Source organism: Branchiostoma floridae, chromosome 8 (assembly GCF_000003815.2).
Source record: "Branchiostoma floridae strain S238N-H82 chromosome 8, Bfl_VNyyK, whole genome shotgun sequence".
In the NCBI taxonomy this organism is placed as follows: Eukaryota; Metazoa; Chordata; class Leptocardii; order Amphioxiformes; family Branchiostomatidae; genus Branchiostoma; species Branchiostoma floridae.
In genome coordinates, this window is record NC_049986.1 from 14,170,423 (window position 1) to 14,196,023 (window position 25,601).

At 43.7% G+C, this 25,601-nt stretch overlaps 4 protein-coding genes across 5 annotated transcripts in view; 2 read left to right on the plus strand and 2 right to left on the minus strand.

Moving 5' to 3' along the window:
- The window catches only part of LOC118421337, a 3,009-nt gene extending 2,527 nt beyond the window's left edge, over positions 1–482 (minus strand). The window contains exon 1 of the mRNA XM_035828588.1: positions 333–482. The gene's annotated coding sequence lies outside the window, so the exon portion shown is untranslated. The remainder of the gene's footprint in view (positions 1–332) is intronic.
- Positions 483–610: 128 nt separating this feature from the next.
- On the minus strand, positions 611–4,584 carry LOC118421338 (sialidase-1-like). Of its 2 annotated transcripts, XM_035828590.1 has the most exons (6): positions 4,415–4,577; positions 3,952–4,141; positions 3,307–3,563; positions 2,766–2,942; positions 2,204–2,423; positions 611–1,725 (listed from the first exon to the last, which is right to left on the minus strand). In XM_035828590.1, exons 1-6 carry the CDS (start codon positions 4,475–4,477, stop codon positions 1,631–1,633), a joined length of 1,002 nt encoding a protein of 333 aa, XP_035684483.1. In that variant the 5' UTR covers positions 4,478–4,577; the 3' UTR covers positions 611–1,630. The 2 variants fall into 2 exon arrangements, with proteins under 2 accessions (XP_035684483.1, XP_035684484.1); XM_035828591.1 differs by lacking the exon at positions 2,766–2,942 and having other exon boundaries at positions 4,415–4,584.
- Positions 4,585–4,765: 181 nt separating this feature from the next.
- LOC118421336 (sialidase-1-like) lies at positions 4,766–10,096 on the plus strand. Its single transcript, XM_035828587.1, has 7 exons — positions 4,766–4,912; positions 5,913–6,090; positions 6,371–6,518; positions 6,968–7,088; positions 7,396–7,578; positions 8,091–8,310; positions 9,017–10,096. Exons 1-7 carry the CDS (start codon positions 4,829–4,831, stop codon positions 9,223–9,225), a joined length of 1,143 nt encoding a protein of 380 aa, XP_035684480.1. The 5' UTR covers positions 4,766–4,828; the 3' UTR covers positions 9,226–10,096.
- Positions 10,097–13,594: 3,498 nt separating this feature from the next.
- LOC118421312 (tenascin-X-like) overlaps positions 13,595–25,601 on the plus strand; it is a 106,419-nt gene continuing 94,412 nt past the window's right edge. The window contains exon 1 of the mRNA XM_035828548.1: positions 13,595–13,873. The gene's annotated coding sequence lies outside the window, so the exon portion shown is untranslated. The remainder of the gene's footprint in view (positions 13,874–25,601) is intronic.

The following is a 25,601-nucleotide window of genomic DNA, read 5'->3' on the forward strand; positions in this document are numbered from 1 at the left end:
CCGAAGGATTTTCGTTACATGTGAGGGGGGTATAAGGCCTTCTTCCGAAGTCAGAATCTGAACTATCACATGGACAGTCGAAAATTCGATACATTTAATCAGAATTAATTCTGTTAGAACTTAGAACACTGTTAACTGTGGACTGAATTATGCTAACTACCAACACATATTGACTATCATACCTATATTTGATCAATACCGTGTAAAGATATCCAAATAATGCTGCTATTTACCGCCAAGCAAATCCCGAGGCGTGCCTCGTGGACTTGAATCTTATGTCAAGTCATGTCATAGTTCTGTCTATGTTGCAAGACTAATGCTCTCATACGTACCTTACGAAAGATGAATAGTTGTTGACTCAGTGAAGGACGGTAAGTTTTCCTGGTCACGTCCGTGCGTAATCTAGCCCGTGCTGTACTGTCGATGTGCCACACCAAAGTGTGCCTACTTCCTGTTCGACTACTTTTCAAATTATACCGATAGGTCATGCATATGTTTAAGCTAGTACGTCAAGGGATCATAATTACGGGCTTCACAGAACGAACTCGCAAATAACTTCTCTTTTCGAACAATGGACATACATAGCAAGAAATAAGCATAAAGCGGACAAGTTTAATAACAATGTGTATTTTGTACATGTGCAATGCTCTGATTTGAACAGTTGACTCCACATCCGATAATCGAAATGATTTTTATCAGATTTTTACAGATATAATGCGTGGTCTTCTATCCGGTGTCGTGTTAGTGGTCTCGTGAAGAAGTTTATATAATAATATTCTAATATACCTTTATCTAGGCCAGTGGTATATTATCTCCCTAGCTAATCTCCTAATCTCCAAGCAGATGTTAGGGTGAATGATGGCGACGTTTTTGACAGTCCACTGCCCCTAACTGGCAGGTACATTTTGATGCAATTAGCTCTTAACAGCATTTTAACTTACCGACAGTTAACAGCTGTATGGACAGAAGTCTGCTAAAACAATTCTTGTCCACAAACTTCACATTTGTCCAACCCTTCGTCTTACTACGAGATGAGGACTTGGCTTTCGACAAATTGCCCATCATCAATGTAGCACTCGGTTGATCTCCCACCATTCGTGTCGGCTCAATTGTTGGACGTGAAATCTTTGCCTTTTCAAATCTTCTATATGTGCTCCGCCTATAGTGGTTCTACAGCAAGCACTATCTCGTGTGTGGACTTCATCCCTACCTTACGTGAAGTGGTGCTATTGCAAGCAAGCGCTATCTCCTGTGCTTTGTCCCTCTCCTGCGCTGTAGCAACCGCTTTGTCCTGTGTGGGCTTGTCTCTCCCCTTCAGTTGCACTATAGCAAGCACTATCTCCTTTGTGAATGTTAGCTCTCAGTTAAAGGTTTACTATAGCCAGCCATATCCCCTGCGTGTATGTTATCTCGATCTCCCATACAGCCATACAGGTGTGCAATATATTCAGTGCTATATCTTGAATGTGCAGCGTCTTCTATATATAGCTACGCTATAGCCAGTGCTATCTCCTCCGTAGATGGTCTCTCCCCTACAATTGCACTACAGCCAGCGCTATCTCCTCCGTGGACGATTTCTCCCCTCTCTCGTACAGTATGTACAGGTGCGTTCTGTCCTGAGGTAACATGGTCATGGTGGAGTACCCTGCTTCCTTCCCCACACACGTAATGAACCGTCCCACGATGTGCCGTTACTGTAGCTCCACCGTAACGTCATCTTCTCACCTGCAACATTTACAGGGTTATCTGACCAATTCTATTAGCAACTTTAATCTTTTGCTTACACTTAACACTAGTAGTGATGGGGTTACATTTGTTTCAATTCAAAATGATAATTTTCCTCTCATATTTATCAGTTTTACGAACAGTTTACCAGGGTCTGTTGTCTAAGATTTATCTTCATCGGCTTTCAATTACTATATATTGTTGTCATACTTTGTTTGCAAAGACGAAATATGTACAAATCCGATTTCACAACGTCAGTTCACCTGTCATATGTTATAGAATGTGTACATTGATATTGTTGTCAATCGTCTTGTTTAACACCTGTGTTTCGTTTGTGACCTGTGAATTGTCGACACCTCAAATGTATGTTGGCTGCGCATGCCTTTTTGATGCTATTGAATAAAAATACTCCTTAATATATTACATGTATCAGTAGAAAGGATGCCTGGCGGTTGAAAGAAACGTGGTCCGTACTCACGGTGTGTTTTACTGTCCGGCCCTGTGTAGTACATGACGCCGTGGCTATACCACAGTCCTGACGCAATGCGCGGTTCGATCAGGGTGTCGTCGAAGTACATGGTACGGTAGGACAGGGTCTCCCCGCCATCGTAACTACGCATGACCATCTTACAGTGGCAGCGATAGCGTCCATGGTTACGGAGGATGACGTGGATGGTTCCGTCCGGGAGTTCTACAGGCTGTGTGGAGGAAGAGATAAGGTTTATCTCCAGGGACCAGGAAGAAGAGACAGAAACACACGGGAAAGTCAAGATGACAGGAATTAGCAAAATGCACCGTAATGTTTACACTCCACCCACGATACTTTTGAGAACTATTTTTTTGTGACTTGTAAAATGACAACAAGTGGTATGAATTTCATATCAAAAATATGATATCCAAGCAGAAATTGGGCGGAAACCGTGATGTTCTCGAGCTTTTTCGACGTCAGGCTTTCAAAGCGCTTTTTAAGCTAACATAGAACATCCCTATGCATTCTCCCAACATCTACTTGGAGATTAGACGTTCATAGTACAACTAACCTGGCATTCATCAGGATGGAACTCTGAGTCATGTGCGTGGAAAGGAATGGCCGACACGAAAGCCCCGCCCCTCCACGTGACGCCATGGTCGTCGCTTAGCAACAGTAGCGACCCCGCCCCTCCCGGCATTCCGTGCCCGCAAACGACCAATCTGCCTTTTGCCGGACCAACTTTTTTCTGCATTGACGTTTGAAAATATTTCTTTTTTAGCGGTTAGCAATTCATCAAGTGAAATCGAACAAGGTGACACCTGTTATGCAAGTTTCAACCATTCTTTAGTATCTGTGGAGAAAAATCATTTTGACACATTGCACTCCTGCTTTGTTTGAACGCAGGTTCATCTTCAGATAAAAACAATGTTTAAAAAATGGAATCGAAGTCCCTCTACAGTACCTCGACAAGCCAGTAGGCGGCCCTAAATCTACCTACATGTCTACATGCTAAATATCAACACCTTTACATTCTCGAGTTATCGAGTCCACAGACACACACCGAAAAAAGCACAAGCTTGTGGCAAAGGTGAAAAAACACAATCTCCTACCTGAATACCGAAGCCAGGGCTGGGATGTGTGACCATGTCCGACCCTACCAATGACGTAATGTTCCTGGGTTCGCCCCAGGTCTGTCCATCATCCGTGCTGTTGATCAGGAGCAGAGACCTTTGTTTACAGTTCTCACAGTACACGAACATGACGAAGATGGTGGCGGTTACGTTATCCACGATGACGCTGCCCACGTTCAGACCGACATGCCCCTCGCCATCATCAACAACAAAGGCAGTAGGGGACCAAGACAAGCCTGGAAGAAACAAATTCCGTTTGTAAAAAGAATGGCGGGTTTTGATTACAAGATGCAGAGAGGCAGGTGAGTTTTGGACCATACGTGTGTATGCATCGTAGTTTTTTGTGATAAATCAAAGCGGTACAAACCTAACGTTAAATGAAAATCGGTAACTTTCCAGATTAAAACAAAAAAAAGCAATTTGCTTGCTTTTCGACTCTTTTTCCCTATGGCAAGTGTACACTGAAATTACAGAATGGCCAAACGATGATGTAACTCTTTATTGTGCCTACATCTCATTTACCTTTCTAATTCTATACAGGATTTTACATCTCTTCCTCTACATACATGTACCGCAACTCTTAAAATGTTTCTTGGTTTTCAAAAACAAGCTTTTTTACCTTACCTTTGTCTGTAGACCTTCTGACGGCAATGAACTTGGGCCCCATATCGGCGGAGGCATACTTCCTGGCTCCATTGAGGGCTAAGAGGTTCCCCTGGGGGGTGTAGGTGAGGAGGGGGGTCCGGTATAGGTGCACCTCCCCCTCCCTACCGCTCCTCCACAGCACCGTTTGGTTCACTACCTTTGGGGATACCTATTGAGTACCAATCAATCAACCAATCAATCAATCAACCTATTTAGCAGTATATTCATTAACCTGTCAATCTACTGTGATATCTACACAAGAATATTTGCATGGCTAGCGGCGTAGGAAATAGGGGAATGATACTGGTATCCGAGAACTGCTACTGGCCCGTAAAAATGATCGTCCACATGTAAACAGTGCCCACTGTCTTGGAACAATAACTTGACACAAACACGTAATTGCTCTACTAGATACTCGCCGAAAAACAAGGACTTTCCTCACCTTGGGGGACACTGCCTGCAATGTGAGCAGCAGAACAGCCAGGACGGAAGTCATGAACCACATCCTGGACGTCTCCGGGCCGAGGTTTCATTCATAGTGTACTGGGATGAACTGGCACCGAGCGGTCGTCCTTTGTTGTGACGTATTACTCATTGTTCGGTTGGAATGTTCCACATTATTGATAAAACTGTAATCCAAGAAGTAAAAACAGCTATCATTCTAGGCCATCTCATGGTATTTGGTGGATTCGAAAGATTGTGTTTTGGTAAAAGCAGAGAGAGACAACATGAGTATACGAGAAATACAGCAACTTCGTCACACTGCTGGCACCTTTTTGTAAGTGCAGTGAACCAGCCTTAATCCACCTGCCCCACCTGTCAAAGGTGAAAGGTTAGGTTAGTTTATTTTGACGAGATGGCACGCTCTGTCGCATTGTCCACTGTCTTCGTCTTTGCGTCGCTAACGTGTGCGATCCTGCGGGTGGAATGCCAACCCAAGGTAGGTTTACCAACTAAGTTCAAATATCTAAACCATGTAAACGTTTTCTGTTTAACTTTGGTCTTCCCCAAGGCAACATGTCTGTTCTTTCATTGTGTCCTTATAACACCGACGCCCTGACGGCCTTCAGATTTCTCGCACTAAATGCTACGTTACACACCATTTCAAGGGCTTTACACAAGAGCAGGTCTTTTTAAATTTGATCATTATCCTTCACAGAGTGTTGTGTCAAAGACCATTGATCGAAGTATTCCCTCAGTCAGAGTACTTCAGTTATAGCCTGGTACAACAACATGCTAAGTTTATTCCCACAGAAGGTTGTTGAAAACGAGTTTTGTGGGAATAAACGTAGCGGAGATAATCCCTGTGTACACCTTTATCACCCACTATCATATACAGGCAAACGTACGTAGTATTGCTTACAAAAACCAAAAGACACACGTCAATTTGATTAAAACTTTCACGATCTTACTCGTCTTCTTCACATATTTTTATCAATCAAATATTCTGTGTAGTATGAATTGGGACAAAACATTAGGATTGGATTGTGCCCTGTACCTTGTTACTTGTTCCCTTTATATGGATTGGCTAAGTCTATTATAGGTAAAATTGACAACAATTACGGGTTGACTATATTTGCCGGCGATAGAAATACAGTCCTGACCTGCATGACCTAGATACAACAATCTTATCGTCATGCAACACCGGCAAAAAGGACATAGGAAAACAAACCGGACAAACAGACTCATGACACTAAAGCATTAAAATAACCCAGTGTGCAATGGGTGTTTTATATACCATTACGCTGAATGGCGGTTATGCCAACTGTATGACGTTTTTAGATACAGACACAAATGACCAAGTTGCAAACCTAGGTTCCGTCTTTAGACATTTGGTATGAGATAACTTTGTGATATAGTGACTTTCACTCCTTCTGTCATTGAATTCCCCTCCTTTCTCGACCTGTATGCCGATTTGATGATTTTGCCCCCTGATGCAGGTTAACCCGCTGGTTGTGCAGCAGGAGCTGCTGTGGGAGTCCAAGCAGTACACCTACCGTATCCCTGTCATCGCGCAGACGCCAGGGAGCGCTCTTATCGCTATTGCCGAGGGACGGAAGTACAACTCAGGAGATACTGGGTCAAAAGTTGTCGAAATCAGGCGATCAACAGACCTTGGTATAATGAAATAGCACGATTCTTGTTACTAGTACTTCACTCTTACAGAAAGTATTTTCTGAATTCACACTGATCTTTGAATTAGGTTTTAGGCATCTAACTGTTTTTCTTTCATAGCATTCTCCATTTAGATACCATTGATCATGAATGCTCTCCAAGTTGTTGGTTTATTTCCTTGTATGTCTTTTAATCTACAATGAAAAAGATGACAAATCTGAGAACTTCGAAACTTTTTGAAGTAACCCACCGAATCGTTCAATCGTTCTGGTGTCACCTGTAGGCTCCGTGTGGTCTCCTGCTGTCACACTCCTGACTGACGGACAATTCAAACTAGGCGTGAATCTGGGCTCGGTCATCGTCGATAACGTCACGGGGGTCATCTTCCTGTGGTTCGAGCACTGTTTGGAGTCACAGCATTATTGTGAAAGGTACAGTACTTAATAACACACACAGCTAAGGACTGGTAAAAAGTTGATGTCTTTCGTAGAAAAACTAGAGAAAGTCAAAGCATGCTAGCATTGACGTTCAACGTTCAACCTCTCAGGGATTAAGGTTCAGTTAGGCGTCACATTTCCAAACCGGGGCCCGACCGGGCTGTTTGTGGAAACGAAAAATAGAAATGTTTACGTAGAAATAAACGAATAATGCCCACGAGTCACGATTATTCTCTTTACGTCTTGTGTAGTTTGGTGTCTTTTGTATCATAGTTTTCGTTCCCGAAAGCCGCGACGGTCGGGCTCCGGTTTGGAAATGTGACGTAAGCCTACGCATGACGGAGCCTAGCATTTCATCTACGATTCATTCATCCATTCAAAAATTGCCTTGTTCAAGTTATTGCCTCAAATACTATTTCCTTTCCATTATTATTTGCCACCAGGTCAGCGCCCTACCTAATGAACAGCACGGATGACGGGTTGACGTGGAACAAGCCGCGGAACATGACCGGTGTGGTCGGCGGCGCCACTAAGTTTGTCACGGGGCCAGGACTAGGTATACAGGTGAGCCTCAAATCTCGATGCACTTTTATTGTCCCTATTGTACGTCCTCAGGGTGTTATGCGAATGTTGGAGCAGTATTGTTGGACTATTTTCTCTAACTAAACGTTATTTTTCGCTGTACGTAAACAAAACCACTGGCGTAAGAACTACCGTTAGGTCTAGGGCTGAAACTTTGATTTAATTACTCTCCTACTAAAACCTGAAATAAAGGCTTTTCCGACACTCCCCAGTACCTAACATAATATCCTGTACCTTGGAGATTAAAGCTATAAACTGACTATCCCTCTGTCTACTTTGAGTTTTACAGAAGAAGCTACCTCCCTACAAAGGCCGTCTGATCACGTGCGGGCACGGAGACCACCTGTCCGACGGCGTGTTCTGTGTGGTGAGTGACGACAGCGGCACCACGTGGCGCATGGCGGGGAGTGTGAAGAGCATACCGTTCGGCAGGAAAAAAGTAGACGGAGACTTTAACCCAAATGAAAGCCAGGTCAGCTAAGATGCCTTCATTTCTTGTCTGTTCTAAAACACTGCATGAATTATTAATATTACGTTACAATTACGTGGCTTCGCGTCGCGTAACGGTAGGGTATTGGCTCAAAGCCCAAAGGTCCTGGGTTAAAGTTCCCTGATATGTTCCGACGTTGTGCACATGGGAAAGGTGCTTTTCAAGAATCCCATCCCATCACCCTCAGGTAAAAATTAGTAACCCGTGCAGGGACGTCGCTCGTATAAGACGTCAAATAGAGGTCCCCTGTTTGGGGAAGGCCAAACCTCGAGCACGTAAAATAACCCACCACACTTGTCGAATGTCATAGACGAGACAAGATGGACAACAACCTTTTTAGTCTGTTAGTCACGACATTGAAGCTTATTGCTGGAATACTCATTAGATCGCAAGTATCCATCATGACAAATCCGAAACAAACCGGCATCCAGAGAATTTCAGATCGGAATGTATGTTTATCTATTTGTATGTTTATTTGTTTATCTCTGTCATAGCTAGTAGAACTCCCAGACGGGTCCCTGATGGTGAACATGCGCAATCAGCTGCACTACCACTGCCGCTGCCGCGTGGTCATGCGCAGTAGGGATGGAGGGGAGACCTTCCCGCTGGACGACCTCTACATGGACGACACCCTGGTGGACTCAGGCGTCCACGCCAGCATGCTGTATCACAGAGGCGTGCTGTTCTTCGCAAATCCAGCAAGCTCAACCAAACGTAAGGCCGACGAATGTTCTGATGATACAGTCAAACATTTCTACACTGACCAGGGCTCTAGCCAGCGTCCTTTTTTTTCTCGTTAATTTCAAAATTTGCTGAGTGTGACAGTCACTGTCACTGTCAGTGACCCCTCTAGGGACATCTTACAACCTGTTATACTTGGGTCAGTCGGAAAAATAGTCTAAGGGGGCCATAGAAAGGTGGTCAGAATGCCTATGGCTATGTTGTCTTTATTCAGATGTTTGACAGTATGAATCTGAGTGTAAAATCTGATATGATATGATACTAGTTTATTTGTATATGCTGCATGCGTTTCTTTTGAGCGTCGAAACTTAGTCGTCTATGGTGAGACGCGCCCCCTATCCGTGGATAGAAGTATTGTCGAAGCATCGCTGATCATTGCTTACCGCCCAAAGCAAGTACAGTAGAAGCCAGTTAATTGCACAGCGGATTAACGCAAACTTTTCTGTTAACTGCACGGAATCCCAAAATCCCAAACCGGTGCGGTACAGCTGGATAACTTCGCATAATTGCACCACGAAATACGCTGGCGAATAGGCTGTGCAAAAAAAAAAACGGCCTCTACTGTACATGCAGTGATGCAAAATTTACCTTGCGTTCAAATGTTGTCTTTTCTTACTCTTATGCCTTTGTTCCACTGACGCCTTTAAGACGTATGTATGTACTTTCATCTTCTTTTCAGGTGAAGATTTCAAACTCCGCTGGAGCCTTAATAACGGGACGACGTGGCCTGGGCTGAAGACGCTGTGGACCGAGTCTGCTGGGTACTCCTGCATGACCGTACACGACTCGGTAGACGGCGCTTTTCTATTAATCTTGTACGAGAAAGGAAGGTCAAGTGAATATCAGTGGATTGAGATGATGAAACTCAGTATCTATGGTGACCTTTGACATTGATGGGAAGTAGCGTGCAATATAGATTTATTTAGCGGAAAATGTATAGAATTCGAAAACTATGTTATATTCCACATGGTACATGTAATACATCAAGTAAAGACGTAAAAAAAGTAAACGATTAAGTATGATTAAGTACTGTAGAGCAAAGAACAAGTGATGAATTATTACTACGATTTGGTTCATGAATCGAAAAAAAATCTGTTATCCATTACCAGTGATGGATTTATGTTGAGAAGATTGGGTCAAAGATTAACTTGATTTCGGATAAGATATAAAGCTAGCCATTTATACGGTCTACACACATAGATCGTGCAACGAATATTATGGGTACATGGTGTACATCTGTGTGTGCCTTTATCGGGTGAGTTAAGTCACTCCCACCGATACCTGTAGCTAGAGTTACAGGCCTAGTTGTTGTTCCACCCATAGTTTGTTTTCCCGTACAAGAAGTTCAGTCTCCCGATAGAAACAGAAGAAGGCAGTCCGGAAGTGGACGTCTGACAGGGGAGCTACTGGTTCCTAATAGCTCCTTGCCCTCCTCGTGAACCGACGGGTAGTTTCTATTAGACGTCATAAGTTTTAAACTATTATATATGGCTGGCTTACTCCCCTAGCATATATAGTATTTAGTCTATTTGGCCAATTTATACTTTTTGCACTTATATATGGAGTCTGGTATAGGCTAGAAAGCAGAGGTACCATATGTATTAGAGCTGATCCCCCTAGTTAAAATGTCATATAAGGCTGATACCTAAAAATTTGTATCTAAAGAGTGATTGCCGAGATATTCTACCACGTAAATATGAAGATTCATCAATACTTATGTGAGCATAGACTTACGAGGAAATAAATACAATGCAATACAACAATAGAAAATGTTGCTGGTGTCATTTTCGCAGTAAAATTTTGAAAGATATACAACTGTATTATATATAGAAGATATATTCTATCTTATTGGAGTTTTTTTCCGATCCATTCAACGGAGAATCCTTCAGCGTGAAATACACAGTCTTGTCAGGAATAGCCATGGAATTGTGATGATCTTTATCAATATATGCAGGGTCTTATTCTGCACTGGAAATCACTATTTGCACGAACCCTATGAAATTCGTACGAATATCATGTGATACGCACGAATCACTATGCGAAAACGCACGAATCTTATGAAGTTCGCACGAATCCCTATACGCATGAATCTTATGAGATTTGTACGAACCTTATGCGAAATTGCCCAACCACTGCCTGGGTCACGTGACAGACGGAGCGGGATTTTGAAGATTGCGGCTTCGATCTTCAGCGACGAAAAATACGATGTACGAGGCTGAAATGAAGCAAAACAGTAGTTCACAGGCTATCAAAGATGTCTTCGTGGTGGTAAATGTCCATTTCATGCCTTGAAATATATATATCACGGGTAGAAACGCTCAAAATCACGCCTTCTCCTGGCCGCCGTCTTGCATAAGGTTCGTACAAATCTCATAGGGTTCGTGTGTATCACATAGTGATTCGTGAGAATTTCATAAGATTCGTGCGTTTTCGCAAAGTGATTCGATCGTGTGTATCACATAATATTCGTACGAATTTCATGCAAAAAAGGGTTCGTGCAAATGCTTAGGCACCCCTGATCACGCCCGCCAACTATAGAGCCCTACTGTGAGTTTCCATCACATAGCCCCCCCCCCCCCCTCGAAAAAGGTCGTTGAACCACAGTGCGACTGACGCAGATGAAGATGTTTTCATCTGCTTTACAAATATTGACTTGTCGTCAGACGGAGGGACATGTCGACTGTGCACCTGTGATACCAACGTCCCCTGCTTCTGTTGACCCAGATACGTCACTGTGGGACAGTTTAGTATTTACCTAGTCCCTACCAGTAATACGCACATGCTGCAGAGATTCTCCATAGGGTTACTAATCTCCAAGTAGAGGATAGGAGGACAGATTGCGACGTCTTTTAGTACCCACCTCCCCCCCCACACACACACACAACCCTCTTTACTCTTGTCATAAAAAAGCACTGCAGTCGGAAAACGTCATTCCCTTCTAGCATCTGCTTGGAGATTAACAACCACCTGCAGCACCATTCAGGTTCCATCTGTCAGCTCATGGCAATGGTTTAAGTCTAACTTCAACTCGCTTACAGTAAGTACAGATATGTTATGGACACAAAGAAAATGGACCTCCCTGCGAATGTTTTAACATGTCCCACTGGAAAGCTCCCTATCTGTGAGGCGTTGGGAACTGATCCCTTTGCTGTGGTTACGCTGAGAAGCGACGTCTTAAAATGTCACAGTTTTAGGGGAAATGAGAGGCTATTTACCCATGGGATGGGGTCCTGTTAAATGTCCCATCGCTGCAACTCGTCTTAGATATACCACATTCTGCATGATAAGCAATAATGGCTAAAGCCCCTGCCACACAATTCGAACTTGACCTTCCCGCCAACACTTTTGTTTCCGACCACTACCAAAACAATCATTCGGTGCTGCCGGGTTGGGAACAGCCTAGAATCACAACAATGAAGAACATTGCTTTCCCGAGTTTGATTTGTCAGAATTTTTGGACTAGGGGGGCAAATTCACGACCAACTCCCAACCATTGTCCGTATAAGGTTGTTAGGCCATGGTCGGCTATATGTAAGAGGGGATCAAAGTAACGACTCTTCAAACCAAAGCGTGAACTATAGTACAGGGACGAATGCTGAGTGTGGTACTAGTAGTCCCTCGTGTGAAGTTTACTATAAGCGATGTAGTTACCATACACACTGTGAAGTTGAATGTCAGGTTGTTGATAGTTACACAGTCAACCTGACATTTTCTTAACCTACGCGATAGAAGGCGAACTTCAATACAAATACCAATGGCAATGAAATGTAGGAGGAGAGTGTGATCCTAATATTTACAGGGCCCATCCCTGCAAAGGGCTTCATCCTGAACCGACCTCTCTTTGTACTTGTAGAACATTTTCTTTTATCGACACTTGACGGCGTTCTTTCTTGGGTGCCAAACTCATTGAGATTACGTCATCTCGAGCCAATCAATACTCTTGCTCCGTATTAAAGAAGCTGCGACTGAATTGATAATCTTATGTCCGCCGGTCAGTTAACACTGGTTTCACATCATGTCCTATAAATAAATTGCTGCTAGAAAAAGCAAATACACCCCTGCTACATTGCCGAACATTTCCGCTGTTTCCTGGGAGAACCGTTCTCCATTCAGCCCAAGCACGCTGGACTGTAGACATCACAGGCCACTATTTACTTGTACAGGGGCGCTAGTCGTGCTCTGTTGTGGCGTTTTCTGTTTGCTCCGCTTGTTTCAGTGTTTGGTCTTGTGGTGAGAAGCTAACATGAAGGCTTGGGACGACAAACTAATATTGCGCCAAGACTATAAACGATGTTTTGATAAACTGACCGGTACTGTAGCTAGAGTTACAGTGACATCAAGTGACCTAAATTGCCATCGATCAAGGAGGTTCGAAAAAACTCCTTGGGTCGGTTATTCGCAGGTAGCATATCTTCACAAACATGCTTGAAATTTTGAGCATAAAAGTAGAGCAATCTCCGAAACACAACTGCTGTGTAGTTAGTATAGTACGTCAGAAACGGACAATAAAGATATTTCACAGTCAGGTCCGACATAGAGGGGTGGCACTGACGTTGTCGCTCTGTTTTATCTCCAAACAGATGTTTGGAGGGGACATCATGCATGATACCAATACCGCTTCGTACATGTACATCTGACAGAGGGCGGCTGTGCGAGGAATGGAACACTCGCTTCTAGAAAATGTAACGATATGCCCACCCAACATCTACAATGTACATGGATACTTCCTAGTATTATGTAGTCTAAGTAAGGTGTTGTGGCTCCACTCTTGGCCATCCACCAATGATAGTTATGTTTGATATTTCTGATATGTGATAGTTTTCTGGTAATACACAGCTGAGACCCAGACATCAGTCGACCCTCTGTCGTTCTAAAAACCTACTACTATGCCAGGCTATATCAATAGCGTGCCTTCTGGTTTAGACTTTTGGCGTGTTCACTGGTCTTTCACGCTGTGTGCATATTATGTCTGACTTTTGGAGAGAATTGATGGATAAAACGTCTGATCGCTACATGTTCAGAGAGAAGGGAAAAGTCTTGGCAAACACCATGAAAAGTAAAGCCAACAGTCACAACCTACTTGTCTTAAAACGGACGGTGATGCGAATAAAGAATTATTTTGACTAGATCGGGATCATTTCCATGGAAACCAGATGCAGCCGGCCAAACTCACGCCTTTTACATCCTCAGGGAGCCCTAAATTGTAGGTCAAAGGTCAGACTATTGTAGCTGCCTCCCCGTGTTCTCGGCACGCAGAGCGCACAGTTGCCGTGTGGGCAGGACTGAGGGTACCGGTCTGTTTGTTTCTCTTACCTGAAGGAGCGTGCGGGAAGTCGGCAAGGTCCCGTCAAGGCTAGGAAACATTCGTCTCGTCTGTATCACCTGTCACGGCGAGCTGTTCCGGCGTCGACGACAGATTTTCCACGAGAAGTGGACCACCAACGCCCTCCATCCTGCAGTCTTCACTGGGGCGGACTAGCGAAAGGCTGCGGACAAAACGACCGCCGGAGTCCGATGCACCGAGCCTGCCTACAAGGTAGGCAAAATCATAGTCTTCTGGTTTGATCATAAAAGTATCTACTCATTGCTTGCGGGGCTGAAGTCAATTTGAAGGACTCCAAAGATTTTCGGTGCAGCCGCACTTCTGTTTTATTGGATTAAGATTTGTCTATCATTTAGTTTCGTCTATTCATTGGTTATCAAGATACTGTCTGTTTCAAAACCGTCAAAGATATTTGACATATCTTGCATAACGTCCTTTGACAGATAAACCAATTTTCTCACAATGGACACTGATTTGTTAGAAAAAGTCTATTTGCTGTAGAAAAATATCTTATCTTATCAATGACTTGTCAGTAGTTCCAATGTACGTAGAACCACTTTGATTGTTCTAAATGCTCGGACTTAACCGTGGGAAGTATTAGAAGGATGGGAATACATACCTGTGTATGCAGCAGTGTACTCACGGCATGCTACAACTACAAGTAAACCATTGTTTGAAGCCATCACTGTGCAATTTATCGCCATGTCGTACATATGTGTGTCCCCTGCCCCCTCCCATGTCCCCTGAATACCACCGATTTCCCCCATCTTTTCTATCTTTAGAGATCCACTGAGGCATCAAGTCTTTCTGCGTGATTAAGCGCACAAATAGATAAACTATTACATGGATGAACTGTTCCCGCTATCTAATTGACGGTAGATTGCCACGTGACATTGTTCTACTAAATAGCTTTCATCGCCTAGGACAGAATATGGTACTTTCCAAGGAGAGGTTGGTGTGAAAAATCGCGACATTTTCCTTTCATCCGTTTTATTCGATTGGCCTTCCCACCATCGGCCGATCGAAAAAAAAGGCATGAAAGGGAAAGGTCACGATTTTTTAAACCAACCTCTGCTTGGAGAGTAATCAAAAGCCCCAAACAGCTACACGTACATATCCTTTTGTTTCCTTGACAACGATATTGACGAGATGTGTACTCCTTAGCTCGTAACTGACAGATATCGCAATCTTGTTATCTGTTTTGTGTTTCGTTTCGCTACTGTGTACTTTTGCCTGATATCAATACGTAACGACAAGGTATTAAAACGCTTTTCTCCCCCGGACCCACTGTGCATTGGCCCATCAATCCCGTTCCTATCTCCAACAACGAAGTCCGAAGAGAACTCCCGCCGCATCAACCCAGATTTCCTCTCTTTCGGACGACAGTTATTGTGTTTACCTATAAACATTGTCCGACTAGAACCCACCCAGCTGTGTATACTACATTCTCAGCCAACATGTGGCGGGAAAAAAGAAGTACAATGTTGCCTTCTCTTCTAGGAATAATTTACGCATGTTAGGCTTCACACTTCAGATGACCTTGCATTTAGCCAAGACAGGTGTGTACGAACAATGGTGCCCTTACGGGAAAAAAGTGTGATTAGCTGCAGGGCTACGCCATCCGCAAGGTGTCGCTTTTACGAAAATGCGACATGGCTTGAGGATGTGACAGTTTTCTTCCCCGTTATGCGAACACATGGGTTTCTGTCTCTCGGGAGAGCTTTAGAAATCCCTACCAATGCCAATGTCGGGAGTTTACGAAACGTGATATCCAACTTATTCGTCCGTGAGAAGTCTGGTTGCCAGACACACTTGGCATGTGAGCTATGCCGCACATCTGGCCAGCCCTTGACGTGAGGCCGTCCTGAGCCTATGTTCAGACTCTGTGTGAACAGGTGATTCCAAGGCTTCTATATATTGTCCCTGGTGATTTCAAAGTCCTAATAATACTCTTATATATAAGCCGCATTATCCAACCAGATGTGTGACTCCAGATACACGTGTGGCACATGTTTTTCTCTGTTCACCTTTGTGATATGTAACGACAAAGATTCGAGATATAAACACTACCAAGCTTGAGTCACGCTGTGTGTATCTGCTAGAGTATCATAAAACGCGCGCCACTGGTCTTTGCGAGAAGAGGAAAAGACAGGTCTATTTTAAAGCTATATTGACAGGCGAAGGCACGTTTCTTTCAACAATTCCCCTACATCCGCCACGACTGTTTATTTACATGACAAACCGAGGGTCAGTCTGTATAGCCGATTTAAGTGGTACAAAGCCAGACAGAGGGCAGCTATGATTCGCCATCTCTTAGTCGAGACTGTGAACCAGTCTTCCCATTTCAATCCATGACTTTTAAAAAATCAGACCTAGCTTGTGCTGTATCTAAGTTTGTGAGAATTTTTTTGGTTTGAATTTGTAACGCGTCGTTAACTGTCCCAGATATATCCGTAGTGTGTGTATGTCCTTATTTCCCGCAGTTTACGATCGTCTAAACAAACTAATTGTCGCCGTGTTCCTTTCATTACCTGATAGCGGACAGCTTATCAAAGGAACTACATACAGCAATACCGCCGATAAAAGCAAGATGACGTTTAGACAGGTGTCAGACTGAAACTTTGCTTCAGACAAGCTAAGTGGTAAACTAAGAGTAAAACATGGGGCTAAACTTTTCTTTACAGTCTGGACGTATTTTGGCGAATAACGTTTTGTAGTTTGATTGCTGATGAAAATTAAAGACAGAAATTTGTGCGGACTATTTCACTCGTCAGGCGATCGCTGATTTCTTCTCGTATGTCCCCTGCGATTAGCATGGGTACCATCCGCCGTAGTTACATAGTGCCACTAGCTTACGGTAACCAAGGGAAACGTGAGAGCTAGTGGCAACCACGGAGGAGGATGGTACCTAGGCTAATTTCACAGGTCCAGTTCAGTTCGAGTTTAGCACAAGTTGCCAACCTCTGTCTGTCTCTGCGTGGTGAATGAGACAGTTTCTCTCGCCAAACCAACAGCTCTGACCGTTGATTTGCCCCATATTGGAGTGTAATGTCACATAGACGCGGTCCAGTATTGAGACAGAACTAGAGCACCCCATGACATGCATGAACCATCGCGAGAGGGCAAGTCAGTCTAAAAACGTCTCATCAGGGTACTCTCCAAGCAGAGGTAAGGCTCCGTCTGTTTTTTTTAACGTTTTTTCTGTCGTTTTTATCGGGCTTTCTATTTTGTATTTCATCTTGGTGTGTCAAAACCTAACTGGCGTACTTCAAGAAAAATGACAAAATAGAAAGCCCGATAAAAAAAATTAAAAATTAAAAAGAAAACGTTAAAAAACAGCCGGAGCCTAACCTCTGCTTGGAGAGTATCATCATGGGACTAAACTCTGCTCAAGGAACAGTAGCAGGATAGTCATTAAGCAGATGTATGGCACAGACTTTGTTGAACGTCCCTGTGTGGCGTTTAATGAGTCATTCTAGTAGTGGGCGTTTATATCTGCAAAAATCTGGGCAAATCCGTCGCCCGATCGTCGCACGTTAGTCGTGCGATTGCAAACTGTGGGCACTTTGGGGATGGCCATGCACGTGTCGCACAAAATCCAGCTTTTGATGGAAAAGATCTCTGTCGGTTCATGGTTCTGTCATAACCTCGGTTTTTGAAAAATCTACATCAAGTTCGTACGACGACCTACGCCACGGATGTGACTGCGCAGTATCAAGGACATCAAGGCCAAAAGAGAAAAGGGTCCACTATCAAATATGTGTAAAATGTACCAAATTTCAAACAAGCTAGGGAGCGCACATCTGTGTGAAGATAAACTGCCATCCAGGTGGGAAGGTTAATCCGCGGATCTATCATGGACCAAGGAGAGGTTGTCGTAAATATTTCCGAGAATGTCATGTCCGCGGGCCCGGCAGGATGACGCTGACCAGAGGGGGTATTGGGTTTGTTGACTTTGGTCGACTGTACTAGTATTTTATGTGACGGTCCATCAGGTGGGGATTTACAAGTGTAGCTCCAAGGATGCAAGCTTCGGGCTGATAAAGTCTTGAGCGTTGTCTTGGCTTCTGTCTGAAACACGCCTCTTCTTACATCATAGTCCTTCCTGTTGGTAATCAGAGTAACATGCCCTACCCTGATGGGATCTTAAACGTACGCAGTACGGGTAGGTGGATGGGAGAACCTTTCTGTGTCGGTGATGTAACAGCACACTAATGTGTATAGGGCGGAGCCCATCTCCGTTTCTAAAGCCCTAGGGCCACATAGTACCAAAGCTTTAGTGGTTGATGTCATAGTACAGTCTATGTAGAGTAGGTGGTCACTATGGACAGGAGCCTGAACGCTTCTGGCAATGAGAACAGTTATCTAAGGGACCACCAAAAGTGTCCACATTCGCCAGGTGGTCCGTATATAGAGGTGGTCACCTGTACAGGCTTTGCTGTAATTGAAGTGGCACGAAACATCTGTGTGGTGAGAGCTCACCTGACTAATCTGACCACCACGTTAATCCCTTTGGGTTGACTGCAGTTATTAGGCTGTCTCCCTGTTGACCATTGACACATGAGATCTGTGAGACCAAAAAGAGATGAAGAGAAGAATTGGCAGTGACAACCGCAATCTTTTAAGACCAACGACATGCGGATCTGTGAAGAGGAGAAAGTGTTCTTCCCGCAGGTGTGAGACCCACTTACGTCACAACCAATCCACCTTTCGCGACTCTTACTTTGAATGGCAACAGATTCAAACTGGAAACACGTGCATTTCGAAGTGAATGAGCCAGAACGTATGGATTACTTTAAGACATGACACACTTTCAATGCTAATCTTATAGAGTCACGATTCAAGATTAAAATTGCGATTGAAAATCGACTATTGCCCCCTTTTGTAGGTTAGACTTGGTTTCCGCACCCCTCAGCAACACGGAAAGCCTGGATAAACCACGTAGTGTCACAAGTGGGCGGCCGTGTCCCCGTATCCATCAGATATCTGACGGGACAGGAAATAAAACGTCTGTCATAATAGTCTCGTGGGGAAATATGACGTCTGTACGCCTACACAGTCTCAGGCACAGGTGGTCGCGGCGGGACACAAACTTGCACAGCTGGTGACGGCCGCACGGCGAGGTCACAGTCGTCGTACGCGTCGCATGACGGTCGTAGAATTTTCAGGCACACTGTGACATAGCCTCTACCAGGCTCCGCGGATCGCTAGTCAAATAGCAGAAAATAAACTCGTAGAATAGTATGCTATGGGAGTCGGCCGGCCAGAGTAGTCAGTACGCGACCCTCTGGCCGGCATGATATTCCCTCTATTAGTCCAATTTCTATTATTTGACCTGCGATGCGCCGAGCCTAGTAGAGGCTTGTTGTGACAAATCCAACAGCCCATCGCGTCACAAGAATCTTAAACAGCCTTCTCTGTAACAAGACAGCTGAATTTTGTAAGACACATGCACGGCTTACCTGTCCCATTGATGCCCTCAATTTGCGATTGTGTGATGATCACACGACGTACATGTGCGTGACCAGCCGGGCTACTAACCAGCTAGCACTCAACAAGCTATGAGACGTTTAGCGGCGGTTGTCAAAACACAAATCAGATTAAGACAATATTTAGAAAACAAAAGAAATACCAGAGCAAATTGACAAACTTTATGGCATATTTAGTCTACTGCTTGGCAGAAATAGTGCCGGCGCGTGGGCCGGAATTTAGGTGTAGTTGTCGTCGATGATAAACAAAAGACTATTACGTAATGTGGTGTTTTGGTCGCCACACGGCATATATCGTTTTAATGGCACCCATAGCAGACGGACGTTACGCAATCTGCAGCCCCTGTAGTTTCTCAAGTTTATAGGTTATGAGCACGTGTGGGCACCAGCTTTACAGCTTACTCCAGGAGCCGTCAACCTACAGTCCTGTTGTGTTAGATCAACACTGGATCAGATAAAAATGCACTTTGCTTTCCCGCCAAGTCGACTCGAACGTGCGACAGAATACAGACTATTTGGGCTCGATCGTGCTTACAGACTCCGCCAAATATTTCCTGGCACTTGGCACTCCTTAAAGAAACGTATTGCCCAACAGGTGCAGGCTTCCTTCCGTCCAGACGTCTTGAGTTTAACAACACTTAACTCTGGGACAAAGAACGCGTGAAGGTTAAAGAAGCAAACAGTTTTGAGGCGATGTTGAGACGGAGGCCGGGAGTGAATAGTGTATATCCTCACAGCTCATTTTCTATGGAATGCATTTACAGAGACATAACAGAAGCTACAGTACCAAAAAAAATTAAAGCGAAGAGAAATACATACATGTAATATTGATACTGTAAATGCAGAAATCTTTGCGGTGGTTTTATGTTTGTGCGTTCTCGCGGTGGCCACTTCACCGTGAACTTAAACCACCGCGAACATTTTCCATTATAATAGTACTACTAGTAAAATGTGGCTACAGTCGTAATATGAGCTACGGCGAACACTCCATTTTTCCGCTACTGCGAAAGTAAATTCCCGCGAACTTAATATAGTATCTTAACGGTTCTAAAATAACATTGTACTGTAGATTACATAGTATGTATGGCACGTTTATCGCATTTGATATCTAATCTCGTAGATTGTTCAAGCAAATCGTAAACTAATTTACAGACCCCAAAGTCCCGATGACTCCTCGTACCGAATATTCTTGGAATGTAACTTGTCAGGCCGGGTTGTTGAACTAACAGGTGTCGCGGGAGATGCACGTCAAGAACTTTCAGAACGGAAGAGACTTTCACTTTGCCGTGTTGTACAAACAAACGGCTGGGGGTGGAACGCTGCCCGTGTGTGAGACAGTTGGCTCAGGTTGCCACGGAGAGGAATGTGCTTGTTATTCCTGGGTACAGACGACAAAAGTTACATTAGGATCGTAAACAAAGTACTGCGGAGAGCGTTAGGTGTGTACAATGGTTGGATTTTTCTCGAAGTGTCTAAAGCCGTCAGCGATAAAGCTTAGTACTTGCTTACTGCTTTCAGTGAAGATGCTACTAGACGGCCTAATACTTAAATCCGTACATTTTCTGCTCGGAAACATTGCGAAACCAATGCAAGTTGGCGGGTAGTGACCTTCGGGAGCGGACTAAAGCGAACAAGACTGCACTCCAGGCTATGTAGATACGTGTACAAAGTCACGTAGACAAGACAGTAAGTCTTCGCTTTGAATATACATATGCTGGAGGGGCGACCGTATCCGGCTGTCCCATTCTTCAGAATGCACCACGTTGCAATTGAGTTTTTTCTTCACTTAGCAAAAACGTAGTCCTAAAAAAGTACGACTTTCCACCCAACATCTGCTTGGAGACTAAATAGGAATTTTGACAAGACTGCATGAAGTAACAATAGGTACCGCCGCTATAGAAACCCCGTCTTGTCGGTAATCTGTGTTTGGACTCTTACCAACAACACAGTTTCCCCCGGTATCCCCGCTATGTATGCAATTAAATCGGGCTAAACACAGAGTTAAGAGACTTCATTAAAAGCGAAAGGTCGCACATTCATTTTCTGTAAGCACTACAAACAAGCAAAACGGTCCGGACTTAAAAGGTTGGTAATTCTTATCTGGCCGATCAGCCATGATATTTCCGTCTCGCCTGTCTGGCGATTCTGCGTGGATCAGGAGAATTTGGGACCGACTTAGTCACCAGTCCTGTTGTATCACCATTTTGTCTTCTTGTTTGTTTAACAGACTGAACCTTTGTAGTATATATAAACGCACAAACCGAAGACAAACCATCGTCATCAAAAGTTGCCAAAACAACTTGTTGTGTATTTTGCACGTTTAGCTGTCCTTTAAATCAGACTTTTACGTCGTGCATCATATCTCAATAATATCTAATTGTTTAATTTGCAAAATCATGCCCGAAGGCTAATTATTACATGTACACTACATTGTACAGTCTCAAAGACTAAGAGCAGAAAATAGTAGTGTGATACATAACACTAGTCTAATCAACTATATGATACAATGTATACTATTGTCGGTTTTGACCGTCAACGAAATCAATGGTCACACAATTCCAACAAAAGTCGCGCAATGGTCGCTCAGCAATCGCCGTCAAGTGGAAATGGTTTTAGCAATTCAGAAACAAGTAAAAACCCGAACATCTGCTTTGAGATTGCAAAATCTCTACTCAGCGCTAGCAGGCCGCCACATTCATGACTTGGCACAGCGTCGACCCTTGCGGACAAACTTCCCCCCCAAAATCGCAAGACGCCACGTTTGTGACAGAAGATGTCTCAATCGAGCAGTTCGACTTTGGTTAAACCACCCAAATAACACATGGTGACGATATACGAGCGCGATAACTTCATTAATGTCTCCAAGGTTATTTCTTTTTTCACACTCCATCTGTCTTCATTCCACGCCTTGACGTGAGAGCACCTTGGTAGATTGTAGACATAAAACACCCAGATGCATACGGTAAGTCTTTTCTCTTATCCAGTGCGCCATTTCTCTTGCTAGCTCCGTAAGGGGGTCATTGACCTCCAACGGGGGCACTGTTCCTGTCAGTGTTTGTAACTCAAGAGACATTCGATGGATTTGTTCAAATATTGGTAGGTCATTAGTTATTGAGGTCCCAATAACGCGTGGCGTCTGTTGGCACCGTAGCATTATTTTGGTATAATTGTGTCCTGACTTGAACTGGAGATCTGTATGTCGGGGCGCCACGCTCCTCCCGGGAGTAAGTGGAGATGAGTGAGTGCGTGAGTGAGTGAACTTGGGCGAGACGTTACAGAAACAAGTAGGGCCATTTAAAAGATGTATAAAACGAGTGTAAGATGTGCGAAGACAAGTCATACTCAGGTATCTCTCTATAACTGCACACAAGACTGAATAAGATTTATAAGGGTAGACTATCTGGTTCCAAGGTCGCGTTTGCCTAGATTAGTTTTGTAGAAAACTATTTCCTGTAGTAACTGTAAAATAAGACTTTAAAAGCTCTCTAAAATCACGTACATTAAAATTTGGGCAGATCTTACGGGAGACTTGATCGTAACCTGAGAATCGCAATAACAAGAAGAGACTACAGTTAGTCATAACTCATAGGGTTGTTGTTTTCTGTTGCCAGGCAACAGAACCTAATCAGTACCTGTGAGGATAATTTAGCGAATCGAGCCCACGTCTTCAATATCAATTATTTCCTCACCTATAACCTATTCTAGCAATTTTGGCAACAAATCTTTATTAAGTACGCCCTCTATGTCTATAGTGTATCACAGATAATCTATTTTTGTTCCGAGTGCGTGTACCGTTATCATATCCAATAAATATTGAACCAATCTTATCATCCTCCGCGATTGTGAGCTCTCAAATATCAAAAAGTGATCCTGTCCCAGAGAACAAGTCACGATTGATTTAAAGATAAACGTGGTGGTTAAAGGTTGGAAGGTACTATTGGGACTATCTTAGTTGAAATGTAGACGATACAAGAGACGGGGGTGTTGTTAGATATTGGGCTCTGCGAGACTGACGGCTCATACCTTCTCATGAGTAAGGGGCGGTTCACAAGTTCACAAGATGCTTCTGAGGAAATTTCGTTTTCACTGAAAACTTATCGGTATACCCTGAAAAAGTGTTTTTGGTACTAGGTGTGTGTGTGATGCTAAGGAATTATTCGACAGTCAATTACTATGATGAAGAAGATGGGCACCTGTCACACACGCGTTAGTTTTTATTTGTAAAAAAATAGTTTGACGGACTTCCCTTATTTGGTCATGACACTAACATGGCGACATTTCTTTCCATGTCTATTGGAACAAGGGCATTGTGATTGCCGCCACAATATTCACATTCGGTGAAAGTCAAGGACGTGTGGGTAACATGAACGAAGCACAGAAAGATAGATTTTAGCATCAGACAAAACTAATCTAACACACGAGTAAAGTCAGATTATTTGGAAGCGTTCTGAACACTTTGAACTACTATTTATTCTGGTCGCTTATTCGCCCGGATGTTAGACACGTGATCCATCCATTGTATAAATATGCAGATTAGAGGTATCTCGTCAGTCATCAGGCCGCCCTCCGACCACGTCTGGAGCCTGAAGCGACCCACCCGCCCAGCCCTCGGTAAGTTTTTCTGCTTTGCGCGGAATTAGACGCCCGCTTTTAGGCGGTCGTCTCAGCGCATAGGTGACTTTAGGCTCCAGACGACGATTCCCCATCACTTTATAACGGAGGGCGGATAGATGACCAGGACAAATAGGATACTTTTCTTCTAGACGACCTTGTCCTTGGAGACTCTGCGAAGTCGGTTTCCACACATCTGTGTCCAACCAGTGGCCTTACTCATTCTCATTAATAGGAAATGTGTTTCTTGGCCGTTTGAAAGAATTATGGCTACATATGTAAGTCATGTTTTACCGTGTTTATGCAGTTCTACAACAAAGGTGTTGTCAGTCTTTGTACAGCTCCAGGCAGTTGGACTGTGGTTTAAACATTTGTGACACGCTCGTGCTTACCTTGGCAAGCAGTTTTGCAGATTTTACGGCTCAGAGTGTGTCGATGTTTATATCGGCGGTGCTCGCTCTACGCACGGTCCTGTCACTGAGAGTTTAACAATCTCCAATGTGTTGGATGAAAGTCAGGTGTTTCATTGTTGCAGTGTTCGTTCAGTGATTCGTTACAGAGACAGAAAATAGACAAGGACAGAAGTAGCCAATGTCCCGTCATGCAAAGCCTGTATGGCTACAATACTGAAATCACATCGTGCAAACAACATACTTGGTTTGCATATTATGAAATGAAGTTAAAATGTTTGCAAGCAAACAAGTTTTTCATTTGAAATATATTTCTAAGCTATAGATCTACTCTCCAAGCAGAGGTTGGTGGGAATAATCGAGACCTTTTCCTTTCATCATTTTTTTTTTTCGACCGGCATTCAACCCTTACTTTAATTTGCCTAACTGGACATGGTGTGACTTAATCTAAGGATAAATTACTGCTCTATTCTTCACAGATTTCATTTCATTTGTTACATTGTATATAAACATACAAATAGGTCTACCCAACTAGACGAAGGCTATTCAAAAGGGCTAATCAATAGTATGTCGGACATGTGAGGACACCACCATCATCAGTGCACCCTTGTCCACCCTTCTGTGGGATTTCCCGCGACTGGTGCATGGTTACAGTTACAGGTTCTTTCATCCCACCTGCAGGTGTTTTGCAGTGTCTGTGCGGCGCTACAGTCAGGGTCTCCATCAATAAAACACGTGTTAAAATTCACCCGCCAAGGTCGAAAGAGCCGATAAAAACTACTGCAAACAACACAAACTTGGGTTCACCCAAGGCGGGACAAGTCCTTAGGGAGGTTAAACCTGACCTTAGTGAAAACACCGGGGCTTATACAGAACTTTGATGTTGGTCTACACTTCGCCTGTCTCTGATAGCGTGCACATGTTACAGTACATACTGCTAAGTAAGGTACAGATGGCTGACCTTGCAAAATCTTCATCTATTGTTTATTTTCTATCTGGAATACGGTTGATAATTTGAACAGTTTATAGTTAACACTGTTAGATTGACAAAGATTTCTTCTTTACTCTTCTATACGGTTGGCATTCAGTGGCCCATTGCTATTAAAGCGGGTATACAATGTCGAATTTCAGTCACAGAGCAGACGATTTTTTTGTGCTAAAATGTGACTTTCGAAAGAGAAGAAGTGTCCACAACTCGTTAACGTGAGCACACATGATCTAGGTAATGGTGGAGGGTTGATAGGAAGCAGGCACGATGTAGCCAACTTGTCGCCTTATTCAGCCCCAGTCTCCTTGATCATGGTCTAATAATGAGTGGAGGAGAATCAACTACTAAACACAGAAACAAGTGGTATGCACGATTCTCTCTCCTCCGGGATGTCTCCACCTCTTGCGTGCCGTGGAAGGTAGGACCTTCTGCTTGCGTAATTG